The sequence below is a fragment of the Macaca fascicularis genome, chromosome X (genome assembly GCF_037993035.2).
Source record: "Macaca fascicularis isolate 582-1 chromosome X, T2T-MFA8v1.1".
NCBI classification, from domain to species: domain Eukaryota; kingdom Metazoa; phylum Chordata; class Mammalia; order Primates; family Cercopithecidae; genus Macaca; species Macaca fascicularis.
The window spans coordinates 142,909,795-142,931,393 of NC_088395.1; the positions used below are offsets into that span (position 1 = coordinate 142,909,795).

The 21,599-nt window shown below is 41.9% G+C and overlaps 1 protein-coding gene and 1 non-coding gene across 9 annotated transcripts in view; one reads left to right on the plus strand and one right to left on the minus strand.

Annotated features, from left to right (window-relative positions):
- Positions 1-19,510, minus strand: part of ARHGEF6 (Rac/Cdc42 guanine nucleotide exchange factor 6) — a 120,077-nt gene extending 100,567 nt beyond the window's left edge. For 4 of the 8 annotated variants that reach the window (XM_015444052.4, XM_045384101.3, XM_005594706.5 and 1 more), the window contains exons 1-2: positions 18,873-19,510; positions 17,559-17,642 (exon numbers count right to left, since the gene is read on the minus strand). In XM_015444052.4, the coding sequence (XP_015299538.2) occupies positions 17,559-17,642; positions 18,873-19,037 (249 nt within the window). In that variant the 5' untranslated portion in view covers positions 19,038-19,510. Of the gene's footprint in view, positions 1-5,020; positions 5,221-17,558; positions 17,643-18,872 lie in introns of those variants that run through there. The other 4 variants (XM_074029314.1, XM_074029313.1, XM_074029310.1 and 1 more) reach the window with 1 other exon arrangement.
- Positions 11,875-11,981, plus strand: LOC123571454 (U6 spliceosomal RNA). Its single transcript, XR_006695617.2, has one exon. It is a non-coding gene; the product is annotated as a U6 spliceosomal RNA (small nuclear RNA).
- Positions 19,511-21,599: the final 2,089 nt, after the last annotated feature.

The following is a 21,599-nucleotide window of genomic DNA, read 5'->3' on the forward strand; positions in this document are numbered from 1 at the left end:
GTTGGCCAGGCTGGTCTTGAACTCCTGACCTCAGGTGATCCTCCCGCCTCAGCCTCCCAAAGTGCTGGGATTACAGGTGTGTGCCATCATGTCAGCCTACCCTTTCAATTTTTTTAAATGTTAAATCTTCAAAAGGAAATCTTTCTAAAAATCAGTGACTCACTTCTTAAACAGAGTTAGCTTAACATAACTGAACTAAGTGAACTTTTTTTTTTAATAATGCAATGTTTTTTATCTAATATATCCCAGAACACTGATCTACTGGGATATATTAAAATTCCAATTAGGAACTAGCTTGTATTGAGAGTTCACTCAGTGCCAAGGACAGTGCTAAGTGCTTTACTTGCTTTCTTTCATTTAACCCTAGGAAGAGGCATATACTTTTTTTTTTTTTTTTAACCAGAGTCTCTCTCTGTCATCCAGGCTGCAGTGCAGTGGCACAGTCTTGACTCACTGCAACCTCTGCCTCCCAGGTTCAAGCGATTCTCCTGCCTCAGCCTCCCAAGTAGCTGCAATTACAGGCTCATGCCACCATGCCTGGCTAATTTTTGTATTTTTAGTAGTGATGGGGTTTCACCATGTTGGTCAGGCTGGTCTTGACCTCCTGACCTCAAGTGACACACCCACCTCGGCCTCCCAAAGTGTGAGGATTACAGGCGTGAGCCACCGCGCCCAGCCAGAAGCATATACTTAATAAGTGGTATTACTACTACCTCCTAGGAGGTTAGCATATACCTAATAAGTGGCCAACCAGGTCAGTCCAAGTCCAAAGCTCAAGCTCTTTAGTCCCTGCACTGGTATACTACTTCTGAAGAAAAAAAGGCTGCCCTGACCAGGACTCAAACCCAGACCAAGGCAGGAAAAGGAACATATTCTAGCGACTAGACCACATAGCATGCCTGACACCACATCAAAAGTCCCCAGAGAGTTATGTGTTTGGGGGTCTGCTTTTTATAGATTTTCTGTCTCCTTTGCTGACATGCTGTTGATTTCAGTTCTTCCATGTTATACATGGATACACAGACTTTCTGCCATTGCCAGTGTACCTAATCTAGAGCAGCCCCTCATTTCCCTTTATCACAGCTTTCTATTTAGATGCTATTTTCCAGTTTACAGTGTGCTTTCACATACCTTACCTCATCTCATTTAATCTGCTATTTCTAATCAGTTTCAGGGTGAGCAACCAGATTACCCATAATGCTAACATGCTGAGATAAGTAAAAGCAATTAGGCTTTGAGCAAGGGCCTGAAGCAGTGTCCTATGAATAAAGTACATAATTCTTAGTGCAAAGATGGGACGTCTCTTTTGCAGCCCAGATCTTCTCTGAGTACTCAGTCATTCTATCAATCTTTCATCTAACAAACCCTTCCTAAGCACTTGCTCTGTGCCATGTCCTGTACTGGGTGCTAGGGTTATAAAGATGATCAGGGCTGGGCACGGTGGCTTACGCCTGTAATCCTAGCACTTTGGGAGGCCAAGTCGGGTGGATCACTTGAGGTCAGGAGTTCAAGACCAGCCTGGCCAATATGGTGAAACCCCATCTCTACTAAAAATACAAAAATTAGCCGGGTGTGGTGGTACGCGCCTGTAATCCCAGCTACTCAGGAAGCTGAGGCAGGAGAATCGCTTGTACCTAGGAGGCGGAGGTTGCAGTGAGCAGAGACCGCACCACTGCATTCCAGCTTGGGCAACAGAGTGAGACTCTGTCTCAAAATAAAGAAAGAAATAAAATAAAGATGATCAGGCTTCAGTTCCTACCTTTGAAAAGTTCTGAGATTAGCAGATGTGTTCACAGATAAACCAAAGCAAGGGTGGACGAGCAGTATAAAGGTAGCTTGGCACAAGGGATTATGGGAAAATGGGTGTAAGCTGCCCAGTTTTGCTGAGAAGACTGCCCAGAAGATTCCAGGCTGAGAAGAAAGTTGGGATCTCCCTCTGTATGGTTCTCAGTTTAGCGGCAGACACTTGAGGTCACTAGGTTGCTGAACTGTGGATAAACCAGGGAAACGGTTCTCAACTCTGGATGCACATTAGAATCACTTGCAGAGCTTTCAAAACAAAAAATCACGAGGCTTGTCCAACTTGGGAAACAGCTGGACAGTACCTACTAAAGCTGAACACATACAGACCCTATGACCTACCAGTGCCACTGTAATACATAAAACCCAACAGAAATGGGTGTACATATGCTCCAGGAGACACTCACAAGGATCTTCATAGCAGCATTGTTCACAGCAAACAAAAACTGGAAACAATGTAGATGTCCATCAACAAGTGAATAGAAAAACAAAACATGGTATAGCCACACAGTGAAATATTATACAGCAAGAAAAAAAGTGAACCACTACTACCTGCAACAACATGGGTGACTTGTACAAATATTATGCTGAGTGAAAGGAACCTCATGCAAATGAGTACATACTGTATGAGTCCGCTCATATAGAGTATCAAAACAGGCAGGAAGGCAGAGAATCTACTATGATAGTGGTGGACAGTCATGATAGTAGTGCCCCTTGGTGAGGCATAGTGACTGGGAAGGGGCACGAGGATAGCTTCTGGGCACCGATACTGTTCTGTTTCTTAGTAAGGGTGCAGACTGTACAAGTGTGTCAGTTTGTGAAGATTCACCAAACTATATACTTAGGATTTGTGCAATTTCCTGAATGTAAATATAAAGTTGATTTAAGCATTTTTTTAAAAAGGAATACCAGTGGCTGGGCCTCATTGCAGACCAATTAACTCAAAATCTCTGGGTTACGAGACTCCAACATTTGTATTTTTAAAAAGCATCCCAAGTGACTCCAATGTACAGCCATGTCTGAACACAAAGGAGCTAGCTGTTCCTATATTTATTACTAGCTTTGGGGGCAACAGCCTAGCACAAGACAAAGGGAATGAGTTCTGGAGTCAAGTACATCAGTGATTACATTCCGGTTCTTCTTGGTACTGGCAGGATGAGGCATCAGTCTGGATCATCTCCAAACCTTAGTTTCCACCAGGGTATAATGAGTACAATGCCACCTACCTCCCAGGAGTGTTGCAAGGGTTAAATATGATAATAGACTTAAAGCACCTAGCATAGTGCCTGGAACATAGGAGGTGCCTGAGAAATGGTAGATACTCAACTCCTTTTCCTCCTTTGCATCTACGGTCCTAAGCACAGTGATAAACAGATTGCTATAAAGGAACAAAACTCATACTCTTCAATTTCCTCTCCTGAATGAGTTTCTTTGTAAAGATTGAAGTAATATTATACTTGGACTAATGATGTCAAATGAATATCAGAAATTTCGGGGCCCTGGCTACTCACTCTATTCAGCACCTGCTATCCCTGAATGTGAGTGGAGAGGAGGCAGACTGTAGGTAAATACAAACCACAGACCATCCTTTGGAAAACTCTGCTCTTGTCCTTACCCCTAAGAACAGCACCAGCCCTGCACAAGCAAAGACAAGGCTGAGATGTGAGTAGGCAAAAAAGAATAGGAAAAATTAGTAGCTTGGAAGACATACCATCCATAAAATGTGCCAAATAAAACACTTTTGTATAAAATGCCACGTTTTAGTAAAAACAAATGAACAAAGAAAAAACCTAGGCTGAAAGCTGGAGATGCAGGTTAGAGTTTTGATCCTACCAGTGATAAGCTGTATGACTTCGATTAACTAAACTTTTCTGTTTCTCTGTCAAGTGAAAGTAATGCCATCTCTCCTACATCCTTTCCAAGGGCATGGGGAGTTTCAGATAAGTAGAAGGCATTCAAAAAATTAAGCACCAAAGAAATGCAATATGACAATAGTAGCTGGAAATTTACTTTGTCCAAAACTCCAATCATCTGCCCCAGCACCCAGACTAAGACAGAACACTCCCCTGTTTTAATTGCTCTAAGCACACCCAAAGTGTACACCGGCCTGAAGCTGGCTTATTATGTAAGAAGGGACTGCAGCATTGCCTGGCACGTAGCATAATACTTTGCGAAGAGAAATCCTTGGAAATGCCTCAGCTGAAGCACAAGGGCAGGACCAGGCCTTATGTTTTGGAGAGAGGTGCTCTCAGTCACAGAATTCCAGACTGTGCCTGGAGCAAATGATGTCATCAGAGATCCTCTTACCGTGGTCAATGTCAAAATTAAGATAGGAAGTCCAAGGACACTATGAGTTTTCCAGGCAAATATAAGTTTAAAAAAAAAAACAGTTTGAACCTTTGAATCTTGCCTTTAAAATTATTAATACTTTACAGAACATCAACTGAAATTTATCCTATTTTGTAAGGTTCTTTTTGTTTATGCGAAGCTTTTATCGACCAAAATACACATAATTGCAGAGGAAAATATATTCATTTACTGTATTTTTACTCCCACTACACATTAAGAAAAGGGAAAAATATCATGTGAGTTCTCCCTATATCCAAAAACAATAACAAATCAAAAATGAATATATAAGACCTTTGAAGAGGCAGAGATAAACTTGAGGGCTCTCCGCCGTAGAGCTAAGAAACGAAATAGCTCATATACCTGTTGGGTTCCTAAATGACTAGAAAATGAAAACTTGAAATTAACTACAGGCACTTTGGAACAGCTTGTAGAATACAGGTCTTTTCCATCCACAAACCATTTCTGCGACAGATCTCTGTACTCAACGCAGAAAATATCCCCAAATGTATGGATGCTCGGGGTTGGGAGGGCATCAAATTAGTATTAAAAATGGTACTGTTAACTCCTGCTCTGGTTCTGGGGGAAGGAAAGAATCCAGTGGGATGCAAACCTTGCGGCCAGAGCTGGACAACTCGCCCCTAAGTTTGGCGCGTCCTCGCTCTGCGCCCTCGGCCCCCATCTCCCCCTTCCCGGCACCCTGGATCTTAGCGAACTGTGAGGCCCTGGCAGAGAACGGACCCCGCAGCTGGGGCTGCGAGCCACGGCAGTGGGGAAGAAGGGCGGTTCCTCTCCAAAGGGGGTCCTTCGGCACCCACCCCCGGGCCCTCGCGCGCTCCCCTTCCCCTGACCCTTTTGCCCCCAGGCAGGTCACCTGGCTCGGCCGCTGCCCGCCTGTCCTCCGGCTGCTCCCTCACTCCAGCCGTGCCGCCGCCGCCTCCTGGAAGCCGCTCGCCCTCCCGAGTCACGGGGCCGGCGAGCGGGCGGGCAAGCCTGTGCCAAGGCTGCGGGAACCGATCAACCCAGCCGGAGCTGGGACCCTGCCCTGAGCGCGGCCGCCACCAGGGCGAAACTGGAGAGCTGGGCTAGGCTCGCCCCAGCGGGGAGGGGCTGCTGCAACTTTGCGCCTGGACGCGGGCGAGGAGGGGGCGCCCGTCTCCAAACTCTGTGCCGCTCCCGCAACCTCTCCAGCCCAGAGATTATTTTTTAATCTAAAGGGAAGTCAGAGTCTTGTCCTCAAGTTCTTGTTGCCATAGCCGTACCGCTTGGCGGGCGGAGGATCGCGGGGCCGAACTGGGGGCGCCGGGGGCGCGCCCCGCTGGGTGCGCTGGCTGCGAGCCGGGCGAGGGTGCGCAGGGCGGCGACTGGAGGGTAGCGACTGCCGGGGGAGCCAGCCCGCGAGGCTTCTCCAGACCACGCTCAGCTGCCCATGCCGGTCCCCTCCTGCCCGCAGCCCGAGCCAGAGCCGAGCAGAGGAGGGAAAGCGGCCTGGAGGCACTGGGCCAGCAGCGGGTAAGCAGTGACCCGGACCTGGATCGCAGAAGTAGGAACTGGAAGTGACAGCGGCGCAGGCAGAGCAGCAGCAGCAGCAGCAGCAGCAGCAGCAGCCCTGGTAGCTGTGGCAGCAGCAAAAGCCGCGGTGTACTGGCGGCGGCCACACTGCGCATGCTGCTGCCGTCTGCTTCAGCCTCTACCGGGAGGGCTGCCGGTGGTGCCTGGCATGCTGCGGGTCACTGCCAGAGCTTCAGGCGGGATTCCCGGACTCATGGACTAGCCCTTTCTGGTGGCCTGCTTCCTCCTTCACCCCCAGATGCAACTCAGAACCCCCAAACTCTAGGGTGAGCCGCCGAGACACCCGAGAAGCGCTGGCTCTCCAGAGGCCCTTCACATACCACCCTGCCTCCAACTATCCTCGATGCCCTTCCCGGCCTTTCCGATAACAGGCCCCAAATCAAATAGTCTCTTATGAGAGAGAACGAAAACGTTCATGATAGATGGGAAATATTTAAAATCGTACTCAAAGTCTAATTTTTACAGAAATACAATGCACTCTGTAAAACATTAGGATGGCCAGACTCATGGGTGACGTTTAATGTAACTCTTGGAAATTCCATTAAGCATGTCAGATTTGCACAACAGAAGAAAAGAACTTGCCAAAATCCTCTTTGGTCTTCCTACTAGTTCCAACTGAGCAGCTAAATATGCAAAGCTTTGCCTAGCAGAAACTGATGGAAATGGGCCAGTTAAAAACAGACATTACAACCACCAGACATTACCCAACCTCTACTCTAGTCTCCTCATTTTACAGATGACTCAACTGAGGCCTGGAAAAGGAGATCCAGACTTCACACAAGTGGCAGGGTCAGGGCTTGAAAGAAGATCTGCTGATACCCATTACAACTACTGGTTAGTTGCTGGGCCTTGTGCCTAACTCCTCCCAGGAGGCACTGCGCTGCTAGATATTTAGCCTTGACTCATAATCATTAGTAGAGCTGCCTTACTTTCAGAACTCCTTCCCTGCAGAGCAGACCCTGGGAAATGGCAAATCGTCCATCCCACAAACCTCACTTTGGGGAGGGCACCCATGCTGTTCCGGTGACAAGGCAGATGGAGTGACTCAGGGAGACAGGAGGGAATGAGGGGGTGGGGGCAGAGAAAAAAACATACTGCTACCAGCTGGTACTGGAAAGAAAGAGAGAGGGGGAGAAAGAGAAAGAGAGCGAGAGAGAGTAAGAGAGGGAGTAAGAGAGGAGGAAGTGAGGGAAGGAGGAAGAGAGGGAAGGAGGAAGAAAGAAAGTGAAATAAGTACTAATTGAACCTCATATACATTCAATGAAATCCCTCCAGAATGAAATATCTTTTTAAAAAATAAACCTGGGGCTGGGTGCGGTGGCTCATGCCTGTAATCCCAGGACTTTGGGAGGCAGAGGCAGATGGATCACTTGAGGTCAGGAATTCGAGACCAGCCTGGCCAACGTGGCAAAACCCTGTCTCTACTAAAAATGCAAAAATTAGCCGGGCATGATGGCGGGCACCTGTAATCCCAGCTACTTGAGAGGCTGAGGCACAAGAATCCCTTGAAGCCAGGAGGTGGAGACTGCAGTGAGCCTAGATCACGCCACTGCACTCCAGCTGGGTGACAGAGCGAGACTCCATCTCAAAAATAAATAAATAAATAATAAACTTGGCTCAGGAGCAGAATTGGAGATGGTAGGGTATCCCTGGCAATGGGCTGGTAGTAATGGTGGCAGAGGACAAAGGCAGATTACCTTCTGGGGATATGGCAGTGGAAAGGATTGGCTAAGAGGAAAACCATAGGTTTAGAGCTTTCAGAGACCAGTCGATCATGTAGTTGTAGCCAGGACAATGCAATCAAAGAGGTACTACCCAGGCCATTCTTGACTGATCAGAAGAATTGTAGGTGCCCCCAACTCTCACCAACTTCAGGGGCAACACAAAAATAAAACTGCCATTGCTAGAACTTTTGTTGTTGAGAGACATCAGTAACCCTCTACCTAGACAGGAGGATTCTTCCATATATTCTGGAAACTTTTCACTTGGGATCTGAGCATTTTTCCCTGCCTTCTCCATTCTGTAAGAAAATAAGAAAGATATATTTGGTTCACAAAAAGGAAATGCAAATAGACTATAAAGGGATAAGAGGATGTCCAAACTCATTAGTAATCATGAAATACAAATTACAGCAATAAATGAAGTGCCATTTTCATCCATCAGTTTAGCAAACATTAAAGACAAATAATATCCAGTGTTGCCAGGGACAGGAAGAAGACACTGTGTACACTGTTGGTGAGAGTGTAACTTGGTATAACATTTTTGTAGGGCAATTTGACATTATCTATCATAATTTCACACAGTAATCCAATTTCTATGAAGAAAGATCCTTCAAGAATAATCACAGATGTGCACGAATTTCTATGTGCATATATAACATAATCTACTGGTTTTTATCCCAGGAATGCAAGATTGATTTAATATATGAAAATAAATTGATGTAATACAGCATACAAATATAATAAACAAAAACCAGCGGTCATTTTAACAGACGTAGAAAAAGCATTTGACAAAATCAAACCCTTTTCATGATAAAAACAAAACAAAACAAAACATTTATAACAAACTCAGAATATAAAGAAACCTCCTCAATCTGATAAAGGGCATTTACCAAAAACCCACATCTAACATCATATCAATGGTGAAAGACTGTCTGCTCTCATCACTTCTATTAAACATTGTACCGGAGGTTCCAGCCAGAAAAATTAGGGAAGAAAATGTAATAAAAGGCATCCAGATTGGAAAGGATGAAGTAAAACTATCCCTATTCACCAATGGCATACTCTTGTATAAGAAAACCATATGGGAATCCACTAAAAAACTATTCAAACTAATGAATAAGTTCTATCAAAGTGAAGAATACAAGATGAACATGAAAAAATCAATTGGGCAGGCACCGTGGCTCATGCCTGTAATCCCAGCACTTTGGGAGGCTGAGACAGGTAGATCACTTGAGTGCAGGAGCTCAAGACCAGCCTGGGCTACATGGTGAAATCCTGTATCTATAAAAAATACAAAAATTAGCCAAGCATGGTGCTCCACACCTGTGGTCACAGCTACTCAGGTGGCTGAAGTAGGACAATCACCTGAGCCCAGGAGTTTGAGACTGCAGTGAGCTATAATCACACCACTGCACTCCAGCCTGGGCAACAGAGTAAGATCTTGTCTCAAAAAAAAATTATATTTCTATACATTTGCAGTGAACAATTTAAATACCAAATCAAGAAAACAATCCTATTTTTTGATAACACCAAAAATAATAAAATCCTTTGGTATAAATTGAACCAAGAAGGTATAAGACATGTGCACTGAAAAGTACAAAATATTGCTGAATTAAATTAAAGACAAATAAGTGGAAATACATCCCATGTTCATGGATCCAAACATTTAATATTATTAAGATGGCAACACTCCCCAAAGCAATCTATAGATTGAACACAATCACTATCAAAATCTCAGCTGGTCTTTTTTGCAGAAATTGACAAGCTGATCCTAAAATTCACATGGACATGCAAGGGATCCAGAATGGCCAAAGTGATTTTGAAAATGAAGAACAAAGTTGAAGGACTCATACCTTCTGCTTTTAAAACTTACTACATAGCTACATTAATCAATTCAATGGAGGAATTGGTTAATGTTGTATTTTCAACAAATGGTACTGAAACAACTGGATGTGCATATGCAAAAGAATGAATTTGGACCCCTATCTCCTACCATATACAAAAATTAACTCAAAATAGATCAAAGACCTTAATGTAAAACTATATTATTCTTAGAAGAAAACAGGAAAAAAATTCAAGACATTTAATTACAAAAGAGTTTCTTAGATATGACAACAAAAGCCCAAGTAACAAAAGAGATGAATTTGACTTCATCAAAATTAAAAGTTTTTGGACAGGCAATAACAAATGCTGGAGAGGATGTGGAGAAAAGGGAACCCTCATACACTGCTGGTGGGAACGTAAATTAGTACAACCATTATGGACAGTTTGGAGGGGCCTCAAAAAACTGAAAATTGAACTACCATATGATCCAGCAATCCCACTGCTGGGTATGTTACTCAAAAGAAAGGAAATCAGTATATGGAAGAGATAACGGCGATCCTGTGTTTGTTACAGCACTGTTCGCAAATTAAATTTGGAAGCAACCTAAGTGTCCACCAACAAATGAATGGATAAAGAAAATGTGGTATGTATACACAATGGAGTACTATTCAGCCACAAAGAAGAATGAGAATCAGTCATTTGCAACAACATAGATGGAACTGAAGGTCATTATGTTAAGTGAAATAAGCCAGGTACAGAAAGACAAACATCACATGTCCTCACTTATTTGTGGGATCTAAAAATCAAAACAATTGAACTAATGGACATAGAGAGTAGAAGACAGGTTGCCAGAGACTGAGAAGTGTAGTGGGGAAGGAGGTAGGGATGGTTAATGGGTACAAAAAAATGAAAAAAAAAAAAAAAAGAATGAATGAATAAGGCCTACTATTTGATAGCACAACAGGGTGACTATAGTCAATAATAATTGTACATATTAAAATAACTTAGAGAGTGTAATTGAATTGTTTGTAACACAAAGGACAAATGCTTGAGAGTATGGATACCCCATCCTCCATGATGGAATTATTACACATTGCATGCCTGTATCACAACACTTCATGTACCCCACACATATATACACCTGCTATGTACCCACAAAAATTGAAAATAAAAAACAAAAATGTCTAATTAATACACTTTTATGGGGCAGGCATAGTGGCTAACGCCTGTAATCCCAGCCTTTTGGGAGGCTGAGGCAGGTGGATCATTTGAGGCCAGGAGAGCTTGGCCAACATGGCAACACCCCATCTCTACTTAAAAATACAAAAATTAGTCAGGCATAGTCACAGGCGCCTGTAATTCCAGCTACTTGGGAGGCTGAGGCATGAGAATCACTTGAACCTAAGAGGCCAAAGTTGCCGTGAGCCGAGATTGTGCCACTGCACTCCAGCCTGGGCGACAGAGCGAGACTCCTTCTCAAACAAACAGACAACAACAACAAAAAAATTGTGTTACAAAGGACACTATCAAGAAGATGGTGGGGTGCTTCAGAGAGCGCTTTGTTCCCAGATGTCTCAGCAGACTTTCCTGATCAGTTACTAAATGTGTGATCCTCTAAAGACCCTACGACATTGTAGCCATATGAGAACACACAGATGGAGGTCACTTGGAGAAGCCAACTGGCCACCCAGAGGACCAGAAGGCAACAGCTTTTTTAATGTGGTCACCATGCCTCAGAGCCCAATACTCAATTTGTCGGTATGGTGCTGCATGTGCGGCTCCATTTTTCTGCATTTTCAAGCTGACAATTTCAAGCCAGTATTCTTTCTTTAGATAAATAATAGTGTGTTCTAAGCAACAATCAAGTCCTGCTCTTCTTGCTTTTTGTACATCTACAGTTTTATAGAGTCAACAAAAATCCATTAGGTATGTCCTATGCCAGGCACTGTGCCAGGCACTTTGGGCCTGAGAGAGACTCTATCCAGTGACATTTGCAAATATTTATGTTTAGGTCTGTCTTCCAGCTACCTGGAAGCTTGAGACAAGATGATGAGTCTTCTTGGCTGCTTTATGCTCCCCAGCTCAGCTTTTGGTCTCATTCCTTATGTACTGATTATTAGACTTCTTTCTGGGTTCTAGGAGTGCCTTGATATGGCTCCTATATATCCCTTACAAGAATAATTTTGCACACAGCAATGCAAAGAACATTACCTAGTAATAACACCACAGAAAACAGCTATTGTGCATGCCTTATGTGCAGTGCTATATTAAGTGCCTTGGATGTATTATCTCATTTGATCCTTAAAACAATCATATACAGCAGATATTATTAATGTCTCCATTATACAGATAAGGAAAAAGGAGCATAGAGAGGTCAAGTAACTTTCCCAGAGTTATGCAGCCAGTAATTGACCAAGCCAAGATTCTAATCTAGGTCTGTCAAACTAGAGAAGGCATGTGCTTAACCACGATGCCAGATATTGCCTCATTACAATATTCATATAATGTTCAGGTCAGCAAGAATTATCAAAAAGAGATAAAAATGTTTCCAGTGTCTCTTATTTAAGAAGAGAGAAAATTAAGACATACATTTTAGAAATATTTCTATCTTGTGCTCACTTCAGCAGCCCATATACTAAAATTGGAATGAGATAGAGAATATTTGTATGGCCCCTGCACAAGAATAACACAAAAATTTGTGAAGTGTCCCATAAAAAAATAAAAGTAATAAACATAACTTTAAAAAATATTTCTATTCAAAGTGGAAGAATATTTTAAGCATTGGTGCTTAAAGGAGTAAGCGTTAGTTATCAGAAAAATCCTGAACAATGCCTAACCTGGAAGGTATTTCTGTATCATCCAGTATTCTTAGAACTGCAAAGAAGCCCGGCAAACCTTCTGGCAGCTTTAGAATGCAGAAATCATTGGCAACTTCACCATGTTTTTATTTGAAAAAAAAAAAAAAATACCATGGTATTGGCCAGGTGCGGTGGCTCATGCCTGTAATCCCAGCATTTTGGGAGGCCGAGGCAGGCAGATCACTTGAGGTCAGGAGCTTGAGATCAGCCTGGCTAACATGGTGAAACTCTGTCTCTACTAAAAATACAAAAATTAGCCGGGTATATGCCTGTAATCCCAGCTACTTGAGAGGCTGAGGCACGAGAATCGCTTGAGCCCAGGAGGCAGAGGTTGCAGTGAGCGGAGATGAAACCACTGCACTCCAGACTGGGTGACAGAGCAAAACTCTGTCTCCCAAAAAAAAAAAAAAAAAAAAAAAAGGAAAATATCTCAGCATTTATTAAAGAAAAATTTTAAATTTCCTGAAGAGTCTGGACCATAATAGAAAAAGAGAAAATTCCATAGTAGACATTATTCTATAAGGGATATAAAGTGGTTGCCCATCACACCAACCTCAAAAGTCACAGACTCAGACCCACACATAAACAGCGAGAGAGAAAGAAACAGAGATTGAGAGAGAGGGTGCAAATTGGGCAATAGGGGAAAGTGGAATAAAATATTCTGAGTCAGATATAACCTGGCCCTAGGGCTAACTTTAGGAAAAATGGTGAAGGAAGCAAAGTTTATCTGGGGCAAAGCTACCAGTATTGCTAATAATAATATCTACCACGCTGAGAATACTTACCACATTCCACGCACTCTTCTGGGGCCTTTTCATATATTTGAATTCATTGAAACGTCACATGATTCCATTGGACATTCAAAGAAAAATTGGTACCAATCCTACTAAAACTATTCCAAAAGACAGAGAAAGAGAGAATCCTCCCTAAGTCATTCTATGAAGCCAGTATTACCCTCAGACCAAAACCAGAAGAGGACATAACAAAAAAGAAAACTACAGACCGGTACACCTGATGAACACAGATGTAAAAATTCTCAACAAAATACTAGCTAACTGAATCCAATAGCATATCAAAAAGATAACACACAATGATCAAATGGGTTTCATACCAGGGATGCAGGCTTGGTTTAACACATGCAAGTAAATAAATGTGATACACCACATAAACAGAATTAAAAACAAAAATCACATGATCATCTCAATAGATGCAGAAAAAGCATTTGACAAAATCCAGCATCCCTTTATGATTAAAACCCTCCACAAAATCAGCATAGAAGGGACATACCTTAAGGTAATAAAAGCCATCTATGACAAACCCACAGCCAACATTATATTGAACAGGGAAAATATGAGAGCATTCTTCCTGAGAACTGGAACTAGATAAGGATGCCCCCTTTCACCATTTCTGTTCAACATAGTCCTGGAAGTCCTAGCCAGAGCAATCAGACAAAAGAAAGAAATAAGGGGCATCCAAATCGGTAAAGAGGAAGTCAAACTCTCACTGCTTGCTGATGATATGATCGTATACCTAGAAAACCTTAAAGACACATCCAAAAAGCTCCTGGATCTGAAAAATGAATTCAGTAAAGTTTCAGGATACAAAATCCATATGTCAGTAACACTACTATACACCAACAGCAACCAAGCTGAGAATCAAATCAAGAACTCAACCACTTTTACAACAGCTGCAAAAAAAAGAATATACTTAGGCATATACCTAACCCAGGAGGTAAAAAAATCTCTACAAGGAAAACTACAAAACACTGCTGAAAGAAATCATAGATGACACAAACAAATGGAAACACATCCCATGCTCATGGATGGGTAGAATCAATATTGTGAAAAAGACCATACTGCTAAAAACAATCTACAAATTCAATGCAATTCCCATCAAAATACCATAATCATTATTGACAGAACTAGAAAAAACAATACTAAAATTCATATGAAACCCAAAAAGAACACACATAGCCAAAGCAAGATTAAGCAAAAAGAACAAATCTAGAAGCATCACATGACCCGACTTCAAACTATACTACAAGCCTATAGTTACCAAAACAGCATGGTAGTGGTATAAAAATAGGCACATAAACCAATGAGACAGAATAGAGAACCCAGAAATAAAGCCCAATACTTACAGCCAACTGGTCTTTGACAAAGCAAACAAAAACATAAAGCGGGGAGACGACACCCTAATCAACAAATGGTGCTGGGATAATTGGCAAGCCACATGTAGGAGAACGAACCTGGATCCTCATCTCTCACCTCATCTCTTATCTCTCACCTCTCTACAAAAATCAACTCAAGATGGATAAAGGACTTAAATCTAAGACCTGAAACCATAAAAATTCTAGAAGGTGGCCGGGCGCGGTGGCTCAAGCCTGTAATCCCAGCACTTTGGGAGGCCGAGACGGGCGGATCACGAGGTCAGGAGATCGAGACCATCCTGGCTAACACGGTGAAACCCCGTCTCTACTAAAAAATACAAAAAACTAGCCAGGCGAGGCGGCAGGCGCCTGTAGTCCCAGCTACTCGGGAGGCTGAGGCAGGAGAATAGCGTGAACCCGGGAAGCGGAGCTTGCAGTGAGCTGAGATCCGGCCACTGCACTCCAGCCTGGGCGACAGAGTGAGACTCCGTCTCAAAAAAAAAAAAAAAAAAAAAAAAATTCTAGAAGGTAACATTGGAAAAACTCTTCTAGATATTGGCTTAGGCAAAGAGTTCATGACCAAGAACTCAAAAACAAAGGCAACGAAAACAAAGATAAATAGATGGGACCTAATTAAACTAAAAAGTTTCTGCACAGCAAAAGAAATAATCAGCAAAGCAAACAGAAAACTCACAATGTGGGAGAAAATATTCACAAACTATGCATCTGACAAAGGTCTAATATCCAAAATCGACAAGGAACTCAAACAAATCAGCAAAACTAAATAAATAAATAAATAATAAAAATAAACAAATAGGCTGGGTATGGTGGCTCATGCCTGTAATCCCAGCACTTTGGGAGACCGAGATGGGTGGATCACCTGAGGTCAGGAGTTTGAGACCAGCCTGGCCAACATGGTGAAACCCTGTCTCTACTAACAACACAAAAATTAGCCAGATGTGGTGGCGGGCGCTTGTGATCCCAGCTACTCAGGAGGCTGAGGCAGGAGAATCGCTGGAACTGGGGAGGTGGAGGTTGCAGTGAGCCAAGATCACACCACTGCACTCCAGCTTGGGCAACAGAGTGAGACTCAGTCTCAAAATATAATAATAATAATAATAATCCCATCAAAAAGTGGGCTAAGACATGAATAGACAGTTCTCAAAGAACATATACAAATGGCCAAGAAACATATGAAAAAATGCTCAACATCACTAAGCATCAGAAATGCAAATCAAAACCACAAGGAGATATCACCTCACTCCTGCAGAAATGGCCACAATTAAAAAACTAAAAAATATTAGATGTTGGCATGAATGTGGTGAAAAGGAAACAATTCTACACTGCAGGTGGAAATGTAAACTAGTACAACCACTATGGAAAACCTTAAGTATGAAGATTCCTTAAAGAAGTAAAAGTAGAACTACCATTTGATCCAGCAATCCTACTACTGAGCATCTACCCAGAGGAAAAGAAGTCATTATATGAAAAAGACACTTGCACACACATATTTATAGCAGCACAATTTGTAATTGCAAAGTTATGGACCCAGCCTAAATGCCCATCAGCCAACAAGTGGATAAAGGAAAGGTAATATATATATACATACACACACATACACACACACACACACACACACACACACACACACACACACCATGGAATACTACTCAGCCATAAGAAGGAACAAAATAATGGCATTCGTAACAAGCTGGATGGAGGTGGAGACCATTATTCTAAGGGAAGTAACTCAGGAATGGAAAACCAAACAACATATGTTATCACTTATAAGGGGAGCTAAGCTATGAGGATGCAAAAGCCTAAGAATGATATGATGGACTCTGGGGACTCAGGGGGAAGGGTGGGAGTGGGGTGAGGGATAAAAGACTCTACATTGGGTACAGTGTACACTGCTCAAGTGATGGATGCACCAAAATCTCAGAAATCACCACTAAGTAACTTATCCATGTAACCAAACACCACCTACCTGTTCCCCCCAAACTATTGAAATAATATTTTTACAAAAGGTCACACTAATCCTAAGAGTTAGGTGCCACTATTATTCCCATTTTGTAGGTCGGGAGACTGAGGCCTAGAGTCATAGTTAAGTAACATGCCCAAGGTCACAAAGCTGCTAGTAAGAGAGAACTGAGATTTGAACCCAAGAAGTTTAGCACTAGAGTCAATGCTTAAACCACAACTATTTGTCCACAGATAATATGACTAAAGCTAATCTATTAATATAGAGTACTACTTCTGTCCCAAGGCCCTATGTTAAGGACTGTACATAAATTATCTCATAGATCTTATGAGGTTGGAGCTCTTGGCCCTAAATTATTACACAGTATCTTATTTGATTCTTTTTTTTTTTTTTTTTTTGAGACAGGGTCTCTTTCTGTCACTCAGACTAGAGTGCAGTGGTGAGATCACAGCTCACTGCAACCTCCGCCTCTCGGGTTCAAGCGATCATCCCACCTCAGCCTCCCGAGTAGCTGGGACTACAGGCACACGCCACCATGCCTGGCTAATTTTTGTATTTTTTGTAGAGTCACCATTTCACCATACTGTCCAGGCTGGTCTCGAACTCCTGGGCTATAGCAATCCTTCTGCCTTGGCCTAGGATTAAAGGCATGAGCCACCATGCCCAGCCTTATTTGATTCTTAAAGCAATCCCATGAGTTGGCTATTAGCATATCCATTTTACAGATAAAAATAATGAAGCACAGTGAAGTTAAGCAACTTGATGCACATGTGGAAGTATCAACTCCCTTTCAGCAACACTTCCTATACACACTGTAGGGATCCATATAATATAAAATAATGCAACAAAATTTACTACACAATTTCTACCTCAGAGCCAAGTTCTCTCAGCTTTTCAAGGCCTCTGTTCTAAAGTGTTAATGGGAAGGAGTAACAATGGCCTTTCCTCTTTTCTCAACTTGGGAGGATTACAGTGACCCTCTCCAACAGTCAGTGGCCTGCTTTTGGTTCCCCCTTAGTAGGGGAACACACCCACACAAGCTCTGTCACTGGAAGCCTGTTTACAGGGCTTGGATGCTGTATATAAAAGACATCATTGTTTGAGTTTTGATTTTGTTTTGTTTTGCTTGGAACTGGTTTCTGGAAAAGACAGACTAGCAATCCATTACTGGGGACCACCAGTCTGCTACCTCTGTTTAACTCAGTGGCCAATGACAGTGAAAATAAACCAAGTACTTTTACTACCAATCTTGATTAGCAGAGCAAAAAAAACAATAACAACAGGGAAGGCACCCGGGGTAGGCTTACTTCCACTTGGAGGGTTGCACATCCTTTCAGAAAGTCATTGATGTTGTTGATGCAGTCAGCTTCAGTTTGGGGATCTAGACAAAACTAGAGGAACACAGTGAAATGTCACTTGGAGATTGTCATCCCATGCCAAGCAAAGTATATTCATCATTTGCTGATAACTAGAGAAAGCAGGCTTCTTAAGGTATGGGGCAACACTGCTGTCAATCCAGGAAGAGAAATAACCACTGAAGGAAGTGATGCAAAAATCTAAACGGTCGATCTTTGTTTCAAATGTCACCAAACCTTTAGTGGCAAGTCATGTCTACTTACAAGCTTTCTCTCATGCCTTCTATTCCAGTGTGCTGATGGCAAATTAGGGAGACCAAGACAGTTTTTTTAGCTTAGTTCTTGCTTTCAAGAAAGGAAGCAATCCCTGGTACCTCTCTCTTTCCTCGCTTCCCCCTGATAATTTAATAAAATTATATTTCCCCTTGGCTGTTCTCTACATTTGATCCCATTTCTTTACATTTTATCACTATGTAATCACTCTTTCTCAAGTTTAAGAAACTATAAGTAAATTTATTTGCTCAATAAAAATACAAACTGGTCCATGCAGGCAAAAGTGATATACTCACAGTCCATGATGACCTTAAGAAAGTAAATGTAAAATTGTACCTTTAAGCTACTTAAAGTGCCTACTTAAGAAATTATCTATTCTTGTGATCATGGGTTTCCAGCTATTAAAAATCTTGAATTGTTTTAAAGAGAGTAAAGTTAGTTTCACTTTGAACGCACATTGCATTCGAAACATATATCTGGTTTCTATTGCTTTTACAAACTTTATGTGACATTTTGAATTATTACTCTTAGTTGCTATATAGTCTCTCCTTCAATGGATTTTTGTAAAACGAAATCTACACTGATTTTAGTCAAACTGCCAAAAAACACCACCAAGATCTGTTATAAATCATTCTATTTTTCCACAGACTCATAAGTACCCCAAGTTCAAAACATGTCCTCGGTACACAAGGAGATGTAACATGCATCTCCACGATAGAGCAAGCTTGTGATATGAGTGTTCTCCTTGTCCCCTATTGCCAGTAGTGTCACAGGTTTTCCCTATACTACAATTTGGGGGCCAATTACTAAAGAACAACATTTCATTTTCTTACATTTTCAAACTACAAAAACAGTAAGAAAAAATGTCTAACTCTTAGAAAAATATTAAAGTAGGAGACTCCCACGGCCTGGGAAATAGAAAAATCTCAAGAGTTATATGATTGCTACTCTCTGGTGATAAGCAATCCCAAAGAGACTACAAATTTCCCTTACCTTTTCCACAGAGCCGGGCATGAGTCTGTTGATCAGTTTGCACAGAACTACCCCATTTTTCAGCGAGGACTTTAAAAACTCCTCCGGATCACAGATGGTCTTTTTAGGGGAATCTAAAACTCCCAAAGATATAAGCCATGTCACGATTTGTTCTTCTGGATTCATTACTGAGGACAGTACACTCCAAACAGCACTCTGGGGCAGCTGCAAGGACTAAGCCACATCCGCGATTGCATCTGCTGTTGTCTTCCTTTTTATGAGTTCTCTTCGGGTGCTTGTAGAGCAAAGGTTTAAAGCAACTTTTCTCAAACAACAGCGGAACCCACTCAAAATACAGGATTTTAAAACCACAGAGATCACGGTCCAAGACGTGGAAACAGATAAGAATTAACCTAACAATCCTGGATAACACTGGTTTTTCCTTTTCAAAACCTGTAAAACAAACTCATTAGGATAAAAAAAGAAGAAGAAAAACACATGCACACACGCATACACACACACACGCACACAGAGTGCGAGAAGTTATAAGGGAAGAAAGTGAGAAGGATGCTGGGGAGGGAGGAGAGACAAGCAAGCAAGTGCTTTGGGAAACAGAGGTGAGCCAGCACTTCAGGGGACCTTGGAAATGAGACACTCATGGGCCAGTCTGGGAAAACACTGTCAATAAATAGTCTAGCCCCAGTGAAAATCTGGCTTCTGTTAGGAGGACGATGCCAACTGGCTCTTAGGTCAGACAGATCTGAGCCTCATGGGGAGATACGCTGGCACAACAGGGCTCAAAGAAGGTAGGCAGAAAATTCTTCCAAGAAATAACCGGATGTCCTCATACTATCTCCCAGAGATGGTGTGTCACGATGATTCCTTGCAAAACACGTTGAGTTGCATGGTGACAACGTGCCAAGCAAACGAAGATTGTGCCTGCTGCCAGCCATCACTGTGTATAAGCAGAAGCTAGAAGAATGGCATTTTACTTTGCAGCCAAAAAGCTATGTTTAGGGAAATAGGCTAAGGATAACATCTGACATCCTGTTTACTTGCATTCTTTAGCAATTCTTTTTCTGGACCTGGTTCCACTACATAATCCAGCTGCAGTACCCTAAGCAAAGGCTCAGACTCAGTCACATAAGTGGGTAAAATACATTTGAAAAAATAGAATGTTTGAGAACAAAAGAGCACTTGTCCTCTATCTACACTACAATGTGGAAGATTCATATTTCCCCAACAAAAAAACACTTTGCACTCAAAATACTGCTCTGAAAAAAAAAAAAAAAAAAAAAAAAAAAAAAGTCTATAACAAGAGATCTTCATCATTCTCAAACATTTTCAGAACCACTTGAAATAGGCATACTATTGGGAAATGTATGATAAGGCCAACTTTAATAGTATAACTCTATGTTGGCAAATGTGTGGCACTTACCATCATCACCTCTCCTCAAGCATGGGAGACATCAGATCATTTATAGCTCTTTCCTGCTAAGCCTCAGAATTCTTTTCAACACAGCTTCAGGCATCTACTACCAAAGAATCAGCTTAGATAACCCTACTAAACATTTTCAAAGCTGCCCTTTCTTGCTCTGTCAGGACACTTGTCACACTTCACTATTATCACTTGTTGATATGATGATCTGACTCCTCCACCAGAATGTAAGCTTCCTAAACTCGGGGTCTTGTTTGTTTTATTTAACACTGTGTTACCAGCAGACTGCCAGGTATACATGGTAGATGTTAAAAAATGTTGAGGCCGGGCGCGGTGGCTCAAGCCTGTAATCCCAGCACTTTGGGAGGCCGAGACAGGCGGATCACGAGGTCAGGAGATCGAGACCATCCTGGCTGACACGGTGAAACCCCGTCTCTACTAAAAAAAATACAAAAAGTTAGCCGGGCGAGGTGGCGGGCGCCTGTAGTCCCAGCTACTCGGGAGGCTGAGGCAGGAGAATGGCGTAAACCCGGGAGGCGGAGCTTGTAGTGAGCTGAGATCCGGCCAGTGCACTCCAGCCTGGGCGACAGAGCGAGACTCCGTCTCAAAAAAAAAAAAAATGTTGAATGAATGAATGAATAAATGAATGAATGTATTCAGATGGCGTCCCTGATATAGACAGTAGCTGATTATAGCAAGGATTTTTTGTTTGTTGGTTAGTTTAAATGACTTAAAACAAATATTTTTTCTCGTTAATGATTTTTACCATTTTATTAAGCTGTAACTGACACATAAGGAACTGCATATATATGATTTAATGAATTTTGACATATACATACATCTTTGATACAATCACACAAATGCAATCCAGATAAACCTTTCCATCACCCCCAAAATCTTCCTTGTGCCCTTTCAATTCTTTCTTTCCCCTTTGCCTCCAAATCCCAGGCAACCACCAATCTATTTTCAGTGTCTATAGATTAGTTTGCATTTTCAAGAATCTTATATAAATGGAAGTACACAGTATGGTACTATCTTTTTCCTGGCTTCTTTAACTCAACATCATCATTTTCAGACTCATTCATATTATTGTGTCTGTCCATAGTTCTATAACAAGGTTTGTTTGATGTACTTGTGACTTAAGCAAAATAAGTATAGTTAATCAAAAGTTCTCATTGATGTTGACCCATGGCCAAATCTATGTAATGGAAATAAAAACATAATCCATTTGTTGATAAATAAAATTCCCAAATCTGACGAACTTAAACACATTTTTATATGTCATTTGAACAGTTTTCACAATTGCTCAT